This window comes from Chanos chanos, chromosome 10 (assembly GCF_902362185.1).
Source record: "Chanos chanos chromosome 10, fChaCha1.1, whole genome shotgun sequence".
Classification (NCBI taxonomy): domain Eukaryota; kingdom Metazoa; phylum Chordata; class Actinopteri; order Gonorynchiformes; family Chanidae; genus Chanos; species Chanos chanos.
Window position 1 is genome coordinate 7,241,137 of NC_044504.1, and position 19,704 is coordinate 7,260,840.

Below are 19,704 nucleotides of genomic sequence, written 5' to 3' on the forward strand. Positions count from 1 at the left end.
TCTCTCTCTCTCTATCTCTCTCCCTCTCTCTCTGTCTCTCTCTCTCTCTCTCTCACACACACACACACACACACACACACACACTCTTTGCTCTACAACAGACTTGCCCAAACTTCTGTGTATTGGTTCTGATTCTCCGTGGGTTATCTTGAAAGCTCAATTGTAATTCATTTATTTAATTTAAAGGCTAGTGTTAAAACCTTTCTCAATCACCTGACATCTCTATTAACAGCCTTTTTGAGCAAGATGGAAAATTCTTGTTTGATTAACACCAAACCACAATCGTGAACAAAGTAAACCTTCGGGAAATTGGGCATGCGTCTAGTTGCCGCTTTTAATGATATATCAAGTTAGCTGTTATTTAGGTAGTAGGCTTTCAGAACTTCATCTCTCTCTCTCTCTCTCTCTCTCTCGCTTTCTCTCTCTCTCTCTCTGTGCTAAGTAGTATGATGTGCCCCAGTAGTTACTATAATCTAAACCAATACAAGAGAGAAAACTATTCCAATTATACAACAACAACAACAACAACAACAACAACTGGAGCACTTCTTCTCTTTTCCTCTCTTTGTGTCCCCTTTGGTTTATCCTTGAAGCCATTGCTTTTCAGAAACTGTGTTTTTTCCATTCTTTAAAGAAGATGATTTCTGTGTCTGTGAGGTTGTAATGCAGAACTGAAAAGATTCGTCCTTGACCCGCGTGCTCTTGTTGATCAGAACTTTGATTTTGACCGGAGCATATTTGGATACCCCTACATGATTTCAACAAGTTTTTCCACTCAGGCCCTGTGGATATAGAGAGCTAAAACATCAGCTAACATGACTCAGCAGATACAATATACAGTGACAAAGAAGGATGACATCATCCATGCCAACAAAATCTGTTCTTAGATTGTCTCCAGGCAAGAAATGCCTCTTTATACTGAAACTTTAACCACTCTCCTCAAATGTTGTCCCTGGCTCGAGAAACGTGTTGAGAACCTTTTTAGTTGATAATTGCTGATTGACTGCTTGGCGCGAGCGTTGAAATATTCATGATGCCTCAGTGTTGACTGAAATGGCTTGTTGTAAAATAGGGATTTTAGAGATGTCATTTTTAAGTCTCTGGAGGTTCAGCGCGGTTGTCTCTCTCTCTCTCTGTTGTCTGATCGATGTGGAGGTGGATCAGTGGTTTTAGCTTGACTTTGACTTCAGCAATTAGACAGTAATTACACCGTGCTGGATGACTCACCGCTGTCCGTGCCAGGATTAGAGAACTGAGATGTGGTTTAGTTTAGTTTAATACGATTGTTCAATTAGACTGAACCGCACATTGACACTGAAGTGGCAGAAGGTTGTAGCTGAAAACGGCTTGAACCAGACTAACTTGTCAGACGTTTGCTCCCATATGTGCCTTTCCAACCAAATGTGTGTGTGTGTGTGTGTGTGTCTTTTTTGAAGAAACTTTGTATGTTGTAAAGTTCTCTCTCAGGGACAAACCTCTTTTGCTGTATAAAACTGGTTCCTATAGATGGCAGTGCAGATCAAGCTGAGCTCAGACACATGAGACCAGAGCCATGTTACAGCTGACACTGTCCCAACCATACACTGATTCCAGTCAGTGCGTGTGTGTGTGTGCGTATGGGTGTGTGTTCTTCTAACAGGGAGACATGAATGTGTTTCTCTGGTCTAATCTCTTTGTTATGATTGCTGGCTACATGCTCTGTCATCCCAGTACAGAAAGCTCCAGCAGGTGACGGGAGGTCAGGATTGGAGCCCTGGGGGGAGGTGGATGGACGGAGAGGAGGGGAGGAGGCGCACCCGTTCACCTATCTGAAGTTTCTATCGTTATAGCTCCTAATAGCTCTCTTTATGCCTTTATATGGTCAGTTCTAGCACAGGTTCCACGAGTGCCTCTTTTCTTTTGATCTCAGCCCAGTCTTCTTGAATGATAAACAGTGGAAATACTTAGTGCAGACAACTTTACGGCCCCTTCCAAGCACTGCCCCCGTGTTTCAACACACAGTCAGTGGCCAACGGGAGTGATGATAAGAACGGCTGGATGGCAAATCACAGTGCGTTTTTCAGACAGCCTGATATGTGGAAGAGTGGAAGAGAGGGAACGAGTGTGCTGTTGAAAGAGAGAGAGAGAAAGAGGGAGGGAGAAAAAGAGGGGAGGGGAGGGAGGAAAGGATGAAGGGATGAAGGAGATGGTTCGGTGCTTCTTTTTGACATTGTTACTGTAACATGAGAGAGAGAGAGAGAGAGAGAGACAAGGAGGGAGCATGAAGACTAGAGGGCTGCATACATAGGTATAGACCACAGTCCCTGACTTGAAATCAATACCTATAGATACACACTCACACAGCGGGGACAGCAGGCACTGAGAGCACTGAGATCCTGAACAGTGTTCTGTTCTGTCGATGGGCTGATAGCAACGCAGATGCATCCCCACCTTTATTCCCACACGCCATACAGAAACACACCCACTCACTCACCTCCCACAGAGCTCATCACACACTCACACACACACACACACAATCACACTCTGCCTCCATCAGTGTGTGTCTCGCCCCGTTTACCACAAAACACTCTCTTGGCACTAGCGCGCACACACGCATACACACACACACACACACACACACACACACACACACACACACATACACACGTTCATGCAAAGTTCTTAAAAGGCTAATTGCTGTGGTTTCCTGCTGTAGTTTACATTCCCAGAGCTGGCAAGAGTGTGACTGGGGGTCTCTTGTCTAGCGCACACAGAGACAGGACTGCTATCAGTGTTCTGAGTCCGTGTGTATGCATGTGTGCGTGTGCGTGTGTGTGTGTGTGTGAGAGAGAGAGAGGGGGAAAGGGAGAGGGAGAGCGAGCGAACGAGCACTCTGCCAAGTCCGTCCCACCAGGACACTCAGATTCCTTGTCTCAAATCCCAAGTGAAAAACTGAATCCAGTTAGAATTTTCACTCTCCTTCTCCCTCTGTCTCTCCCCCCCTCTCTCCTTCTTTCTCTCCTCTCTCTCTCTCTCTCTCTCTCTCTCTCTCTCTCCCTCTCCCTCTCTCTCCCTGTGTATCTGCAGGACCAATCAGAAAGCCTAAGTATGTAGAGAGTCCTCGTGTTCCTGGAGACGCTCTCCTCTCTGCTCTGAGAAGCGTGGAAGACAAGGAGCCCTCCCGCAATGGTGAGTTAGTATGTGTGTGTGTGTGTGTGTGTGTGTGTGTGTGTGTGTGTATGTGTGTGCTGTAAAATACTCAGTTTTAATGCTTGAATGAGCGTGACAGTTTGCGTTGTGTATTTGTTGTGTGTGTAACATTCTGACAGCATGTATCTGGCTCAGTGCACGGTGCATGTAACAGTGTGTGTGTATATGTATGTGTCTGTGTTTGAACAGTTGTACTTTCAGAACGCAGAGTGTGTTTCGGTGTATTGGGCGATGCGTGTGGGAGTGTATGCTGTGTTTGTAGATATTCAGAAGCAGTTGGAATAGGTTGAAAAGGTTTGTGTGTGTGTCTACGTGTGTGTGTGTGTGTGTGTGTGTGTGTGTGTGTGTGTGTGCATGCGTGTGCATGCGCGTGCGTGAGACACACCCACACACACACACACACACACACACACACTAGGGCTGGGAGTAGAAATAATAAACGGGAGAATCTCTTCCTCTGTTCTGGCTTTGCTATGTTAAATACACTGATTGGAATCATGGGAAAAGACTAAAGTATGTAGAGTGGACATTTGTTTATAACTGTCTGTTATAAAAACTTTTGTTCTCCGTTTGAATGCGTTCATGTGTTTTCTGATCAGTGCTCAGATTTGGTCCATGTATATCATGTTATTGACGGCTGCTCTGCCTGTGTGTACGGTCTGTGTGATGTTTATATAGGAGAAACTGGGTCTGGTCCAGAGGAAGTTCCTGTGTGTAGTGGCATTTGAGACATTTAACACTGTTATTGCTTTTTAGCCTCTGCTGTGATTGGCAGGGTGGGGTTTAAATACTGAGGTTTATCAAAACACAAGTTTCCCTTTGTGCATGTGTGTGTGTGTGTGTGTGAGTGTGAGTGTGTGTGTATCTGTGTTTGGGTGTATGCACGTGTATATGCCTTTGTATGTGTGTGTGTATGTACGTGTGTGTGTGTATGTGTGTGTCTCCTTGTGGCTCTATTATAATTTCCAGACTCGGGTGGAGCAGAATTCCTGGCCCAGTCTAAATGGAGTGTTGGCAGTGTTATCTTTAGTCAGAGGGCTGAGGGGTGCCCTCACACCATAAGCTCCCATAACATTTGGATGGGACCCAGCACAGGGCCAGAATTCTCGCACACACGATCGACGCTGCTCTCCGTGTTGCTCTGTATTTCTCTACGTGTTGGTTTGTGGATATGTGTACATATGCGTGTAAAGATGCTGGGTTAAAGGGTTGTGTACGTGTATGTAATAGCAACGGCGAACCAATCGAGTGTGCAAGCACGTGTGTGTGCATGCATGTGTCCAAGTGTCTGTGTGTACAATAGGAATCCAGTAGGTATAAGCTACCAGGGCTTTGACAGTTGTCACTGGGGACATGTGGTCACCAGCACAGTCGCTGAGACAGTGGCACCGACCCTGTCGGCTTATTGTGTTGTCATCATTAGACGAGGGTGTCAGAACCCTGAGAGATGGCCCAGCCCTGTGTAGTGTTAACAGCGCTGTTCAGGACATTTTGTATGTCTTAAAAAGCCTTCATATAACAGCAGAGTTCTAAGCAGTTCAGACTGACCCGCTGACCTGACACTGATCACGAGACTCCTCAGTCTGGAACATGGCTCTTTAAATAAGACCCAAAATAGCCTGTCTTCAGTTTGTACTGCCCCAGAACCCATACACACACACACACACACACACGGACGCACATGCACACACAAACATACACACCACTGTTGGGCCACCTCCCTTTGTAAATGAAGGCCACACACACAAACACGCTCGCAGCGTGTTGTTTTAACCTCAGCGTCTGTCTAACTGCTCCTGCACCCCAAGCTTAAGTTTCAGTCTCACAGTAAAAGGCTCTCCGCACGACGGAAAACTCGCGCATCTGTAGCCCTCGGAGCTGCCGGCATCCCCTGCCGTCCGACCCCACCCGCCGCTTAAAAACAAGAGCCCAGCAGGGAAAAGCTAGCCTGCGGCATTCCGTAGACTCCCCGGCGTTCTTCGGGAATGTAAAACCGTCCATGTTAACTGCTAACGCGCGCCACCAGCGGCACGGACCAGCATCCAAAGCCTAGCCCATCCCCGGCGGCCTTCCGTAAAGGAACAGATTCCCACAGCCGAGAATAGAAAAAAAAAAAGTGCCATAAGGAATCAATCTGCATACTTGTGTAATGGCATTAAATAATCTCCAATTAGCCCCTGTGTAAATACTCACTCACTGTGGCTAATTGGAACGGCTTGGTTGGCAGAGTTATGGAGCCCAGGTGTTTTTCTCTGGGTGTTCCAATCTCAGAACGCGGGGACGACTCAAACGTCGCGTTCCCGACGCCGGGCGGAAAGCCTGTAAGACGTCTCAATCAACTCGGATATTCTTCACGACGCCAAACATCCGCGGAGTACGATTGCAGTTAGCTCGTCCAACCCGTCGTTCCGAAGAATTACCTGGACACGGTTTCTAGATGAAAGGCATCTCGATGAAAACGTTGTGATGTGAGTCAAACAGATAACATGCAGATTTGACTGAAGTTATGCAGGGAATATAAAATGCTAAGTTTCTTTTTTTTTGGACGAGCGTACTGAAAGAAAACAGGGGAAGATTTGACCTCCAGAGGTCATGTTTAGAGGGCGTAAGGAGGTCAGTGTCACTCGGGAATGTGGACAGGGAAGATTGGAATGTTAGGTGGAATCTGAGAGGGATGGGTATTAGAGGTTTAGGACGAGAGAGAAGCGCGATCTCTCTCACCTCGTGTTTGTCCATTTGCACATGCCTGCATACGAGCGAGTGCATGCGTGCGTGTGTGTGTTTGTGTGTTTGCGAGAATTCAATGAGGACGCCGTGTGTTTGATTCTGACTCCGGTCATGTTCCATGCAGTGTGCTGTGTTAGTGTAAAGAGTGAGGTGTCTGTTTGACTGGGACAGAATTGAGTGACTTAAACAAGAGGAGAGCATCTGGAATGAATGCTACTCCTGCCCCATCTTTGAAGCGGGATAACGTTTCCTACATGCTAAAGGCGTGTGTGTTTCCTAAACATGCAGTGTGCGTGTGTGTGTGTGTGAGACAGACAGGCAGCAGTTGTCGGATTGGCCTCAGCTGTGGTTTGAGTTCAGAGATCTCTGCTTCTGTCGATCACTCCTTTCTCACTCCTTCTCTTTTTCTCTCTCTCTCTCTCTCTCACCTAATTTCTCTCATCAAACTTGTGAAGCTCTTGGCAATTCACCATCAAAATGCCATCAAAACACTTGAAGCAGTTTATGGAGTTTGAGCCCATCTAGTCAAACAGTTGTTAGCAATTTTACTTGTATTGGACAGACCGTGATTGGGACCATTAGATTGCATGTTCTGTTTTTTTTATTGAGAAGATGTGTTGAGACCAATTCACTGAAAAGCGCTGTGTTCGTGTAAGCGATGTGCGATAATGACTTTGAGTTCAAGTCAGTCCACAGTTAATGAAGCTGAAACTCTTCTGAACTTTCAAATTTTGTTACATTCTCAGTTTGAATTTCTCATCAATAACAACAAGATGGCCATGGTCACGGTCGCATAGGCTTGCAGCTGGACGCAGACCAGAGATGAGAGAGAGAGAGAGAGAGAGAGAGAGAGAGTGCCTTTCATCTGTAAAACTTGTGAAACCATTACATCATCAGTTCAAACTCAGCAGAGGGCGATGCTGATAATATTGAGATTAATAAAAATTAATTAACTTCTAACATACTAGAGGAAATTGATCATTAGGAGCTCAATTAATGTGGTTAGTTTTGCTCTGCTCTCAACTTTTCAAGTCACAGATGTGTACTTTCTTAGACGAGGCTGGCTTTGATCTTTCTTTTCATTTCATTTTTCTCTTTCACCGTGTGGTGGTCAGAGACCTTTTTGCTCTTTCAATTCTGTGTAACAGTAACAGTAAAGTCGAAGTTTCACACATATTTCACACAAACCTTATCGAGGGCAGCTATTAAACAGGAACCCCATAATATAGCATGTAAAAACTCAACAAGAAGAGAAACACTCTCAGTTAGACCAGATGCAATAAAGATGGTTTAGAGCTTTGAATGGTGATGGAGACTGCTCCAGTTTACAGGTTCTGCCATCACCATATAAAATGTCTTGGCCAAAGTGGACGATCTTAAATTAAGGTTAATAGTGGGATTGATTTTTGCAGGCCTCCTTTCAAGGTGGTCTTTCTTTAATTCTAGAGAAAGCTGTGTTTTTTTTGTTTGCTTGTTTGTTTTTTGTTTTTTTGCCATCTCGTGGGTTCCACATAGTCTCTGGGTCTCAAAGATAGTTCTTCATCAATCTCTTAATCTTTTTTTCTTTTAAGATCGAACCAGATTGTCCAGCATCATCCTCTCAACCGAAGCCTCTCTGATTCTGAGAGACCGCTCAGAAATGTCAAGAGACATCTTCTCTTTAATGGACTCCTCCTGGTTCAGCGTTTAGGGGACATTTACGGCACTGCTTCTGGGTCTCTCCACAACTCTGTTTTTAATACCAGCACAACCTCTCACTGTACTTTTTATTCAAAAGGTCCTGGTCGGGGTTGATGCTTTAGTTTTAACGGTGACCAGCACGACTTTGACAAGTCGTCCGTCTTTGCGCGTTTTGAATCGGGAACATTTCAAAGGACTACCCACCCCCCCCCCCCCCAAATCATTTTGGCAAAAAAGTGGAGCCGTCTCGTGTTAGTCAGCAGAATGTTCACTGATCCGCTGCTTCAGACATCCATCTGTGTCAGACTGGTTTGGCAGCGAGGGTCATTTCCGCAGATGTTTAACACAGAACCAGTTGGCGTTGATGAAGTTTAACTGACTCTTCTCTAGAGAAAGTGTGTCTGAATTCTCATGTTCACTCACGTATCTGTAACAAGCAGTCACAGAGCCAGTGACCCGGTCACGTTCAGTCATTTTGTCTTTTAACCCACATCCTATCTTTACATCACCCAAAATTCTTCTCTTCTCTTCTCTTCTCTTCTCTTCTCTTCTCTTCTCTTCTCTTCTCTTCTCTTCTCTTCTCTTCTCTTCTCTCTTGAGAATAAAAAGCCCTTTTTCTGTATGTATTCCCCTCTGTTAATGACCTGCGGCTGTCTGGTTTCACTAGCTCATCTTGTCTTCTGCAGCACAGTCTGCATCGACGCCCTGAGACGAACCAGCATGAGGGTAACAAAGTTATTTTTCTTTTGCCACCCCCCCCCCTTTTTTTTTTCTAAAATACCAAACTAGTTGCGAAGCTGCTGTTTCCATGTCTGGAGGCTAGAGGTAGATGTCTGTAAAACTTTCTTTAAAGCTTGTTCTCAAATCCACGTCTTGAGAGATGACGAGGCTGTCTAGATGTTTGTTCCGGCCTCACGTAACAGTGCACCCTGAGAATTCACCAAGCTGTGATTATTTAGTACGTTTTTTGGTTTTTGCAAAAGCCTCAAAGTGACTTTTAGAGGTCAGTTGCACCTCTGATATTCACTCTGTTTCGATCATCTGAAATTATGCAGCTGTTTAAGCAGCCATCTCATCTCGTTAGCAACTACTGTAGGAACACCCACACACTGAAAACAATTCCAGGAGTTTATTTAGAGAACTTTCTTTCTTATACCCCAACAAAATATGAGAAGTATAGTGTGTCAAAACTGTGAAAACAGTCATGCAAAACCACTTCCTCTGAGCTCTTTTCGAAACAAAATCTGTGGTTTTAAATGATTCCTTTATATAACGTCACCTAAAAAAGACATAATTGAATTATATAGGCTATATTGCTTGTTGTCTGATGTGAAAATACAGTGTCTGTGGTGCAGTGTTGCCTTAGGCACTGAGTCTGATAGCAGTGGATACTTGTTTTATTTATTTATTTGTTTATTTATTTATTTTCCACTTTTATTGAAGGTAATGGCTAAAAGTATTTTCCTGAGAAACTCTCTGTTCTGGTTGTGTTCCCTGAGGGCAGGTATAATAACTATGAGACAGTGCTTGACTTGAAGTACTTGAAAGCTGCCTTTTGCCGTGGTCTTACTAGACAGCGTTCGCCTTGATGTGCTCTATAGAAGAGTATGTTTAACCTGGGCTTTCACCAAAGAGCAGGTAGGATGTCGTTTGAAAAATTCGGTGTGAGGTTCAGTCTCCTTGGCTTCATCTAAAGCCATCGTGTAGAAGATTATCTCGTGGTTGTCATCCCGAAATTCGACTCAAGATAACGCCAAATCTTATCAAAGGCCTTTTTGGACACGATTACAGTTTAATCATAGTTGGTTTTCTCATGTAATCATTCATGACATGAGAGAATGAGGTAGATTTTAATGCTATAATTTTGAATTTGGAGCTCTTGGTATGACCTTAGCCTCGGCGTTTGCAATGAGTTCAATTGGCTGTTGGCGCTTTGATTTCGTTATTTCCCAGTATCAGCGAGCCAAACTTGTTTTTTTTTTCAAAATTCACGTATGTGATGACTTCAAATGTCAACGGCGAACCTGCAGTTGTTTACACGCATCCTTTAAGAGTTTTACATGACGGTTAAATCATCTGGGTTTTTTTAATGGTCCCCGTGGAATCTATGCCCCTACTGGAATGTTTGTGCAGGTACGGGTTTGCGAGGCGGGGGAACAGCTGGGCACAGACAGTTGGCACAGGACGCAGCTCCGCTGGAACTGGCACAGAGAAGATGCCAGGCCAAAGATTCAGGAGGGAACTCGTCCAAACAGCTCTGAAAAGCTACTCTCAGACAAGCCCATAAAACACACAGTAAACATCAGGCTCCTGTTGGTGAAACGCATGGGAAGATTTTTACAGCCGTTGTTTCTCTGTTGAAAAACTTTTCCAGCTTTGATATATTTCCCGTAGAAATGCATCTTTGTGGTGGTATTAAAAGGACAAGAAAAGTCAAGGGATTGTGGATTTCTACAGTGAAATTGTGTTGAACGTGTAAATTCTGCAACCATTTATGCATCCACATTTCAGATACTATATGAGATCTCTAATAGAGTAAATTGACTTTACTGCAGGCACATATGGGAACGGAACATATTACGGAGTCATGGGACCATTCTAGAACATTCCCATTAGGGAGTTGCTGCATTACTTGATTAGGCTTGATTTGGTTGTCATGACGATAATGTAAGGTTTTTTGTTTCTCTTGTATAATGTGCATATTAATTTTAATCACATGCTTTTTACTCCTAATAAATGCCACACATGTCAGGCACAAGCAGTCAGCCGCATCATTATAACATAAACTGCTCTGTATAGGGGAAAAAAAAAAAAAAAAACTGTTCCCCCATTTTACTTTGCATACATTAAGGGCCATCAGTAGTCTTGCCTCGCTTGCTAGAGATTTTTAAATGTTAACAGGCTAACTCATTTATTTTGTACCGTGAGGTTTTATTTCTCGTGGGTCACGCAGTATATGAGGCATGCAGTGTAATAATAGTAGTAATATCTCTCATTGGCATTTGATGGAGTCTTAGCAATATGGAGTGAGATAAGTGTGCTTAGGGTGTGGAACAATAAGATGAACTTTATAAACAGTGCAATACTGGTGGTTATTGTCGTTCAAATCTGCGTTTCTGTACATTTTTGTCCCTTTTTTTTCACGGGGGTTAGTGTGCTTGAGTGTATACGTGCATTTAGTGAGCGCATGTGTGTGTAGGCGCATGTATGTGTGAGAGAGAGAAAGAGAGTGAGAGAGAAAGAGAGAGAGGTAAGTAAAGCATGTCTTGCAAGCATATAACCATTTCTGCATGACCAAATGCTGACTGACTGTAAACACACACACACACGCACACACACAGGCACACACACACCATGCTCTATTGAGTAGATGTCAAAGGGCCTGTCATCTAAGTGCTTTCATTCCTTTAATACTGTGTACTTGAAGATTTCCTGGTTAACCAAACAAAAAGGCTAAATTCACACATGACTCATGTGTGAGGTCCAGTTCAGTTGGCAGTTGTTCTGAGCTCCAGTGGTTAAATATAGAGCCCATACCCCTGAGGCCAGGCAGCCCCTGTGATGTCACTGCCTGGCCTTACCCTCAGGGGACAGCTGTGTTACCTGGTCCTCATCGCCCTCCCCCCAACACCCAACACTTCCTGAGGCTTTCTCACCACTGCTTCAACTCTCAAGAACCAAACCGAGCTGTCCTTTACTCACATGTAACAAGTGTTTTACCTTGTTATGCCCAGTCAGAAATGCTGGGCTTATTTCACCAAGAGAACATATACATCAGCTTAATACATAACCGAGGACTAGATACATAAGCAGTCCCTGAGGTCCGCTGAAACGAACATTGAATCATGTTCGGTAAAACCCTGGACAGAACACGAGTGGTGGGGTTTTTGTAAGAGAAGATTGTGTCGGAGAGGGACTTGGTTGTGTCTTGTGCTCTTCTGTAAGCTTTTTGGACAGACCTGCCACGGCCACCGCGTGTGGGTAAACAGGCAGGATCAGAACACTGTCACATGCAAGTAATTTCATTTCTGTGAGGATGTAATCTAATATTGACCATGGAGGCACATGCATGGCACTGAGAAAGAGAGAGAATTAATGTGTGTGTGTGTGTGTGAGAGAGAGAGAGTGTGAGGAAGAGAAGTAGCTGCCAATGAGTAAGTGAAATGCAGCTAAGCTCACACTGGGGAGTGATTGGAAACTAAAAGCTTTGAGAAAGACTTTAAAGAGACACCCCATAATGAAGATGTAGAGCGTCTGACTTCACGCTTCCACCATCCTTAACCCTGTTGTTGGTTTGTAACACTCCATCACATGTCCAAGCGTGTTTGTTTGGTAGGTGAAGGTGGAGGGGATGGCTTGGGGTTGTTGCTGATTTCTCCCCAGGGGTGGGGTGGGGTGGCGTGGGGGTAAGTGTTTTTGGAAGAGTCCTAGATGCACAGTCCCAGCAGAGAACTGTAATGAAGTGGAAACCTCTGACGGATGTGCCTCCCTCCACAGTCCCTCCATCTCTCTGATTGCCGTAGCCTGAGCGGAGTCGCAGTGCTGGGAAGTACATCTCATCTCCACGGCACTTAATTAATCCCCTTAGTGCCGCATACAATCGTTCCTCCCTCAGCCTGAGACATAAATCTATGGGCTCTTCACCAGTGATGAACGCTAGAGTGTAAATATGATGGTACGCACAGACAGGGCCAGTCTCTAATAGCCGGTTGGCTGAGCGTTTGGCCATAACATGACTAAACGCTGTTGGAGGCTTCTGGAAGTTCTCTCTGCCTTGATTTGGGTTGAGTGAGTGCATTTTATCAACACCACCGTTAAAAACCTTTCGTGTTATGTGGCTCTCTCCATCTTGATCAAAGATTCGTTTAGATTTAATCAGACTGCTCTCCGTCCTAACAAGCGCAGTGCGGTTTGGAATGTGTCCGCTTTCATTACGCCTGCATCGATTGCTGTTCCTCGCCTATTTGAATTCATCTGCATGTCCACGTAGTCGGAGGGAATTAGAATAGGAAAACAATTTAGTCGGGTTGGCCAATGAAGTAGCTAAATTAAGCAAACTGCAGTACAGCTTCTCAGATGAAAATGCCAAAGAAAGCATATGACGCCAATGACGGCGCTACTTCATTATTGATACAAAGCACCGCTCTCAAAAGGTTTCATGGGTTTGCCACCGAAACAGGAGGGCACCTGTTCGCAGCGTGTTGCCGTGGCGATGCATGGATAACAGATGCCTGTCTCTTCTGGACCTGGCCCTGCGGTTCCACACTTCCACTCTTAATGAGGCTCTGCCAGGGATTAGGAGCGACAGACCTTTTTCTCAAATACCTACCGACCGGCCTCTGCAGAGGCTAATATTTAGCATATAGGCTGGCGCAAGCCAGCCCCGTTTACCATTCAAATAGCCCTGAGTGTCGGAAGTAAGCCATGCAGCGCGGAATGACGGGAAAATGAAATGAGAGTTTCAGGATGCAGAGGAGAGAAGAGTTGGCTCTTGAATTAACTGCGAGAAGTGAGAAACTCGCTCACTCAGAAACACATTGGCCAGTCTCTCAGTCCTTGCACTCACTCGCTCACTCACTCACTCAGTCACTCCCTTTCAGTTGAAGCCTGTTTTACTCCCTCTCTTATCAGGCAGTTGTGGAGCAGGCATTGATAGATCTGGTCTGATATATCCACTCTCTCTCTCCTAGATAGCTTGTTGTACTGATAAACAGTCTGTGAGTGAATGTAGTTCACTGCAGAGGGGTCACTGCTAAGTGGAAATGTACTCAGTCTGTTGTCATGGGAATGAGGGCATTTGTTGCAATCAGAGTGTGGCTCTGCATACATCAGCAAATCTCTGATGCTCGGATAAATTACATACTCTGCTTCTCTCCCACTTCTCACTGCTTTCTCCCAAGGCTGCTAATATAAACAGAGTGTGTGTGTGTGTGTGTGTGTGTGTGTGTGTGTGTGTGTGTGTGTGTGTGTCAGTGCTGTCCTGTCTCTGCACACCTGTGAATATATGTGTGTGTGTGTGTGTGTGTGTATGTATGTGTCTCAGTGGAGTCCTGTCCCTGTGCACCTGTGACTATATGTGTGTATGTTTATATCTGTGTGTGTGTGTGTGTGTGTGTGTTGCAGCTCAGTTTTGATTTCAGTATAAGCAGTGCATTATACAGTTGGCCAGGTTTGTGTTTAATCAGATGGACTGGCAGTGTTATTAACATGGCACAGTGAAGTGCTGACAGAGAGCTGGATAATAAGTTACTGTAGGCCTGCCTCTGGCCACTGGACGATCACTCATTCACCCCTAATGCCCAGACTCTACATACACACACTGCAATACACACACACACACACACACAGTCACATAAACTTCAGCTCAATGTATGCATGTCCTGTTAGATATATGCTCAGAGGAAAGGCTCTACAGAACTAGGCGAAAAAATGCACTGTGCTTGGAGTGTTGTTGTGAAATGTGACTTGAATTAAACATTAAATGTTTAATGTTTGATTCTAACATATTATTAATTGAGCTATATTAGATGATCACACAAATTAGTGATTGATGATTCCTTGAATTACGGTACATGTCTGTTGTATCTCGTTTCATTGTGTGTGTTTAATTAGGTTAGTGTTAAGACTTAAAAAGGTGAAGCTGCTCTGTGTACGAAACCCGCTTCCGTACCGCTAGCTATGGAAACATTCTTCACGCTGAGACGCACGCTGCACTAGAGCAGCACTGAAGCACATTTCATTTACAGCTCAGAGGATGAAGGAAGAGGCAGGTCCAATGACAGGCTCCAATTTTCAGCTCATTCATATTCAGAGCTGATCTGGGTGAGAGCTGCAAACAGCACCAGGCACATGGGAGCAGTCTCCAGCCAAAGCGCAGACGCTGTCACTGCATTTCCAATGAGCCTGGCGTGAGTGTGTGTGTGTGTGTGTGTGTGTCCTGCCCAGTGTAGCTGTAGGAAACACAGCGCAGACAGACGAGCTGCGAATGGTCTGCGGGCTTTAACGCGGGTCATTTCTCTCTCTCTCTCTCTCTCTCTCTCTCTCTCTCTCTCTCTCTCTCTCTCTCTGTCCCCTCTCGTAGACCTGCGTGCCCAGAGAGAGCCTGGCCCCTCCCCCGCAACTCAGGAGCTGATGACCAGACTGGGATTCTTACTGGGAGAAGGTGTCCCCGGCTCTGCACGCGTACCTATGGACGACAAGAATGAGAGGAAGGTAACTTCATTTTCTCTCCTCTGCAGCTGCAGCAGGGGCGGGGGGGGGGGGGGCAGATGACAAAGAGGGGAGAGAGAGAGAGAGAGAGAGAGAGAGAGAGAATGAGAGAGGGATGAAATACAAAAAAGGAAAAAGACACAAGTTAGAGAAAGAAAGTGAGAGAGACGCAAAAAGGGAATGCATTTTTTTTAGGGATGAATTAAAGCTCTCAGTACTACTGGAATGAAACAACGCTGGTTGTTTTAGAAGGTAACTTTAATCAGACTTTTAATCACATTATTTCACAACTGAAAAGGGAGAAAATTCAACTGAGGTAAAGTTAAGAGATTTGTCTTCTTTTAACAGCTGTTTTTGTTTGTTCTTGCCAAAAGCTCTTGCTGGTGTTTCACGGTGTGTGTTGGAAACTTGAGTGGTGCTGCAGTAGCCGATCTCTGTAAAAGGAACATGAGTCGTATTCCAGAAATAGAGCTGTATGAAATCAGCGTGTGTTAGATGTCTTTAATAACTGAGCAGTGATGTCAGAACCTCATACATAAGCACATAGTAACTCTCCTGGATATATTCTGTAAACAATAATATGTTGTAGCACTATGGTCCTACGCTTTATCATGTTTAATAGTGGATTGATAATTGGAGAATGGACCCTAAGATTTGTATCTGCAGGTACTAAATCTTCTCATGAAGGTGACGTATAAACAGTTGGTAGAGAGTGAAGTGTGCACTGGATCTGGAATGTTGGTTGTGACAGGTTTTTTCGTCCTGACTGCATTTTGTGCGGTGGATTGGCCGGCTCTCTGTGTAAGACAGCTGACTTTTCAAATTGTCTGCACTGGTGTGCTGTGTTTTGACACGTTTTGGCCAAGGATCAAAGTGCAAAAATGTCTACTAAAAGGCTTATTTTTACCGGCCTATCACCGTTATTCATCTGACACAGGACGTGAAACCCATGGCTGTTCTGATACAGCGCATTTTTGGGAAAACAAAATTAAAAATAAAATTGATATGTTTTATGTAGGGCTGAGGTGAAACACAGAGTTTTACATGTTACCTTTGGTCCAAACTCTTATGCCATGGCTCACTGTTTTTCTGCATTGCTACAAGGGAGTATATTGCTCTTATGTTTTAGTGTTACACTGATTGACTTGCAGCCTCAGTTTGGCTCACTGACTAGCTGTTGCACAATCATTGACTTGGTGAAGTGCATTGTGGGAAATGTATCAAGGAGGCTAAAGATGTGAGTTCTTGACCTCATGGGTCATGGATCGGTCACTGTACTTACTCAGAGGTGAGGCCTTTCAGTCTCTCTCTTTTTCTCTTTCTCTCTCTCTATTTCTCTTTGTCTGACCTGAATCCACCCCTACTCTGTTCAGCAAGATTAAGAGAAGGGCACACGGGACGTGAAAAAAAGTACAATAAATTGAAAAGAAAAGAAATGACTGTACTCATGGGATGAGAGAAGAAGAGAGAGGGAAATTAAACTCCATGCAGGGTTTTAGAAGTTTCTGGAGCGTAGCATTAGGAGACCAGTCTGACCTCAGCAGAACTTACTCGGAGCTCAACGAAGGTCTCGTGGCGGTTTCATCTTCCCTGGCACGGCCCCAGTCAGACCCTGATCTGAGGATTGGGTTTGAAAAAGCGCTCAGAAGCGGAGATCAGCAGGGTAGCTTCAGAACGAAAGCTCACGAGTCCCTGTCTCTTTCCATGGTGTTATGCAGTGAATGTAAGAGATGCAGAGCTGTGATTTTGCAGAGATTTCAACAGTAGATGCGTGAGCTTGAGTGAAAACAGCTGTGTGTGTGTGTGTGTGTGTGTATATATATGTCTTTGTATCTGTTAGATAATAACGCTCACGGCTGAACCTTTTCTAAATGTTTGTCTGTTGCTGATTGGTGATCTAACGATCAGTTGGCTTAAACCTTACGGCTGACTGGGTTTATTTGGAACACGATAAAAGTCAAACCAGGTGTTAAACTTCCCACTGAAGCTGAAATTGAAACATGGTGATTACTGTTTAATCCCTGTGTCTTGTGACATTATATATAAATATAAAATATATATATATATATACATATATTATTTCATACGCCTCTGTAATATGTGTACATATTATAAAAATACATATCAGAGGTTATCATAATATTGAAGTTCATTTTGATTTTGGTGCAGTTCATTTGTTGTTCTCTTTCTCATTCTGTCTTTCTGTCTCCCTCCACCCCCACTCCTCCTGCAGTGTTCAGTGACTGGTCAGGGAATCAGTCCGTGCTCCACTCTCACCAGTAGTACGGCCTCTCCGTGTACAGACAGCCCCTGCTCCACCCTCAACAGCAGCTCCAGCCGCCCCCCCGTCAGATACAACAGCCCCTCCAACACCATCGTCAGCCCCAGCTCCACGCTCGAAAGCAAAGACAGCGGGATTATAGGTGAGACACGCCGCACCGAGTGACCCGCTACACACGCACCCTCACCCTCACACACACACACGCACACCATCTCTTATTAAAAACAATGTATATATGTACCCACACACACAGACACTCACAACAACACTGTCTCTCACTAACAACGTACACATTCACACATGCACATCTACGCACACAAACAGCGTCTTACTAAAAAAATCAGGGTCTTAATGTTTTGTATCGATCTCTCGAGTCAAAGCCTGTATCTGTTGCTGGGCGGTTTGAGAGTTGTAGAACGTGTCCTGTGGTCTGCGGGTTCAACCATGTTCTACGTGGTTCTGTAGAAATAATGGATCTGTTGTATATTCAATATTTGATGCTGAAAATAAATTGATCTATTTCAGTGGCTATATCTTCATGAAGTGTGAGATCTTTGAAGCTGAGTTTTTCCACTTACAGCCTTTTCAAATAAAACTTTAATGGTGCATTTAAGAACACTTTTTTTTTTTTTTTTTTAATGTTAAAACCAGTAATATTTCAGTAGCTAAGGCTTAGGTTTTGACACACGGCCAATTTGCTGTGTTTGTGGATGGTGTAAAAACTGAACCTGCTGTAGGTTTCAGACCCCCCCCCCCAACAGAATTAGGATGCGGTTGAGTACATTTCTCTCTGCAACACCTACCTCCTACCGCCCTTCTCTTCTCCTCACACTTTCAGTTGATTCTGTTTGCGTTATTTTAGCTATCTTGATCCCTATCCATACTGTTGTTCTCTGCCATTCAAAATCCTGTTTGTTGACATAATTGATAACTGTGAGTCATCTTCCAATTCCTCCTTTTTTGTTATTTAGCAGAACAGTAAGGGTCATTCATGAACACAGCCATATTGTGTCTCCCACAACAAACAGCCCTGTATTATTTTTCTTTGAGTGGCGTAGTTCGTACCACCCACTCCGAGAGATACAAAAGAGGTCTCACATTGGCTAAGACAGGGTATGTGTGGCGGCGGGGGGGGGGGGGGGGGCTGCGTCTTTCCGCCGTCTGCTTGTCTGTCTGTCTGTCTGTCTGTCTGTCTGTCTGTGTGTGTAGGTAGTTCAGGGATTCTCCTTCACACAGGGGAAAATTGTGTTTGTTAGGGAAGGACGCATAATGAAATGAGTCTAGAACATTCCCTCCCCTACTGTGGATGGTACTTCTCCTAAATTTAATGGTGAAGTGTCAGAGAGCCCGGGCTCTTGGCTGCGTGACTTATTCTGGACTCTGACTAATGACGGCGCGACTTTGAAGTCAGCGGCGTGGTCAGAGGGAGTGCGTGTGTGTGTGTGTGGGGGGGGGGGCGATGGAGTCATTTACTTTAAAAGCACATTTTAATTTCCTCCTGCTCTTGGCACAGCACCTGGGTGGTATTTTGTGTGTGCGTGCGTGCGTGCGTGTGTGTACATGTGTGTGTGCAAGCAGCATTACACTGACAGATGAAGACTTGCAGCTGGTGTTGTGTGTGTGTGTGTGTGTGTGTGTGCGTGTGTGTGTGTGTGTGTGTGTGCGTGTGTGTGTGTGTGTACGTGTGTGAGACGATGATAAAATAATCCAGAGGGGTCTATGAACGGTAAAATCCATCAAACCCATCAGAACTATCTCTGTGTGTCTGTGTGTGTGTGTGTGTGTGTGTGTGTGGCAGACAGCACAAACAATTTTTGCCTGTACAAGGAGCAAGCTGCTCTGTCTAGACCCTGCCACATGCTCATGGCAAAGCCAATGGTGTGACTCTTTAAAGAGCTCTGTGAAAGCCAGCTCTGTATATAAAACCATACGGTAAAGCATACACCACACCAGCGTTACATAAGTACATGTAAACTTCTTTAACAGTAACCCCTAAATAGGCATAAAGCAAGTTATACCAACCTTCAGAGATTATACAACCCGCTCACATTTGTGACTCTTGAGTATGCGTAGGAACGCTTACGGAGTGTTGATTGTAGTGTTACAAAGCCTTTTGAGGGTATTTTCCTCATAACACGTGTCACAACAATCAAAGACTTTGTTCTGCATCATTTTAACGGTCCACAATGACATTCAGCACATGAGACACGGTTTAGAGAGGGGTTTATGCCATGTCCTTTTGGTTGATGTGTTGTTCAATGCTAATTTGCGAGGTGTACAGCCAGTGATGCAACGCATGTCAGAATCAGTGAAATCCACATTAGAGCAACCTCACTCACCCTGTTCTGATATACATTGGCTGAACCGTCAGTTTCTGTGTTCTTTCTTTTTTTTTCTTTTTTTTTTTAACCTTTTTGTCAACATAGCGAGGCATGACCAATCAAACACAGAGAAGAGGATTAAAGGATTAGCTTTTTTCCTATAAGCAAACACACGTCTGACTAAAGTCTATTAACTCCGTCCGGCTCTCCCCGCCCCCCCCCCCTCCCCTCTCCGCGCGGCGCTATGTCCGTCAGTCTCCACGACGTTTACGGTCAGAAGAACAGTAGACGTTTACT

At 44.6% G+C, this 19,704-nt stretch overlaps 1 protein-coding gene across 2 annotated transcripts in view; it reads left to right on the forward strand.

Moving 5' to 3' along the window:
• tanc1b (tetratricopeptide repeat, ankyrin repeat and coiled-coil containing 1b) overlaps nt 1-19,704 on the forward strand; it is a 110,004-nt gene that overhangs the window by 41,404 nt on the left and 48,896 nt on the right. For both annotated transcript variants that reach the window (XM_030787307.1, XM_030787308.1), the window contains exons 4-6: nt 3,067-3,168; nt 14,678-14,808; nt 17,039-17,228. In XM_030787307.1, coding sequence (XP_030643167.1) covers nt 3,067-3,168; nt 14,678-14,808; nt 17,039-17,228 — 423 coding nt within the window. The remainder of the gene's footprint in view (nt 1-3,066; nt 3,169-14,677; nt 14,809-17,038; nt 17,229-19,704) is intronic.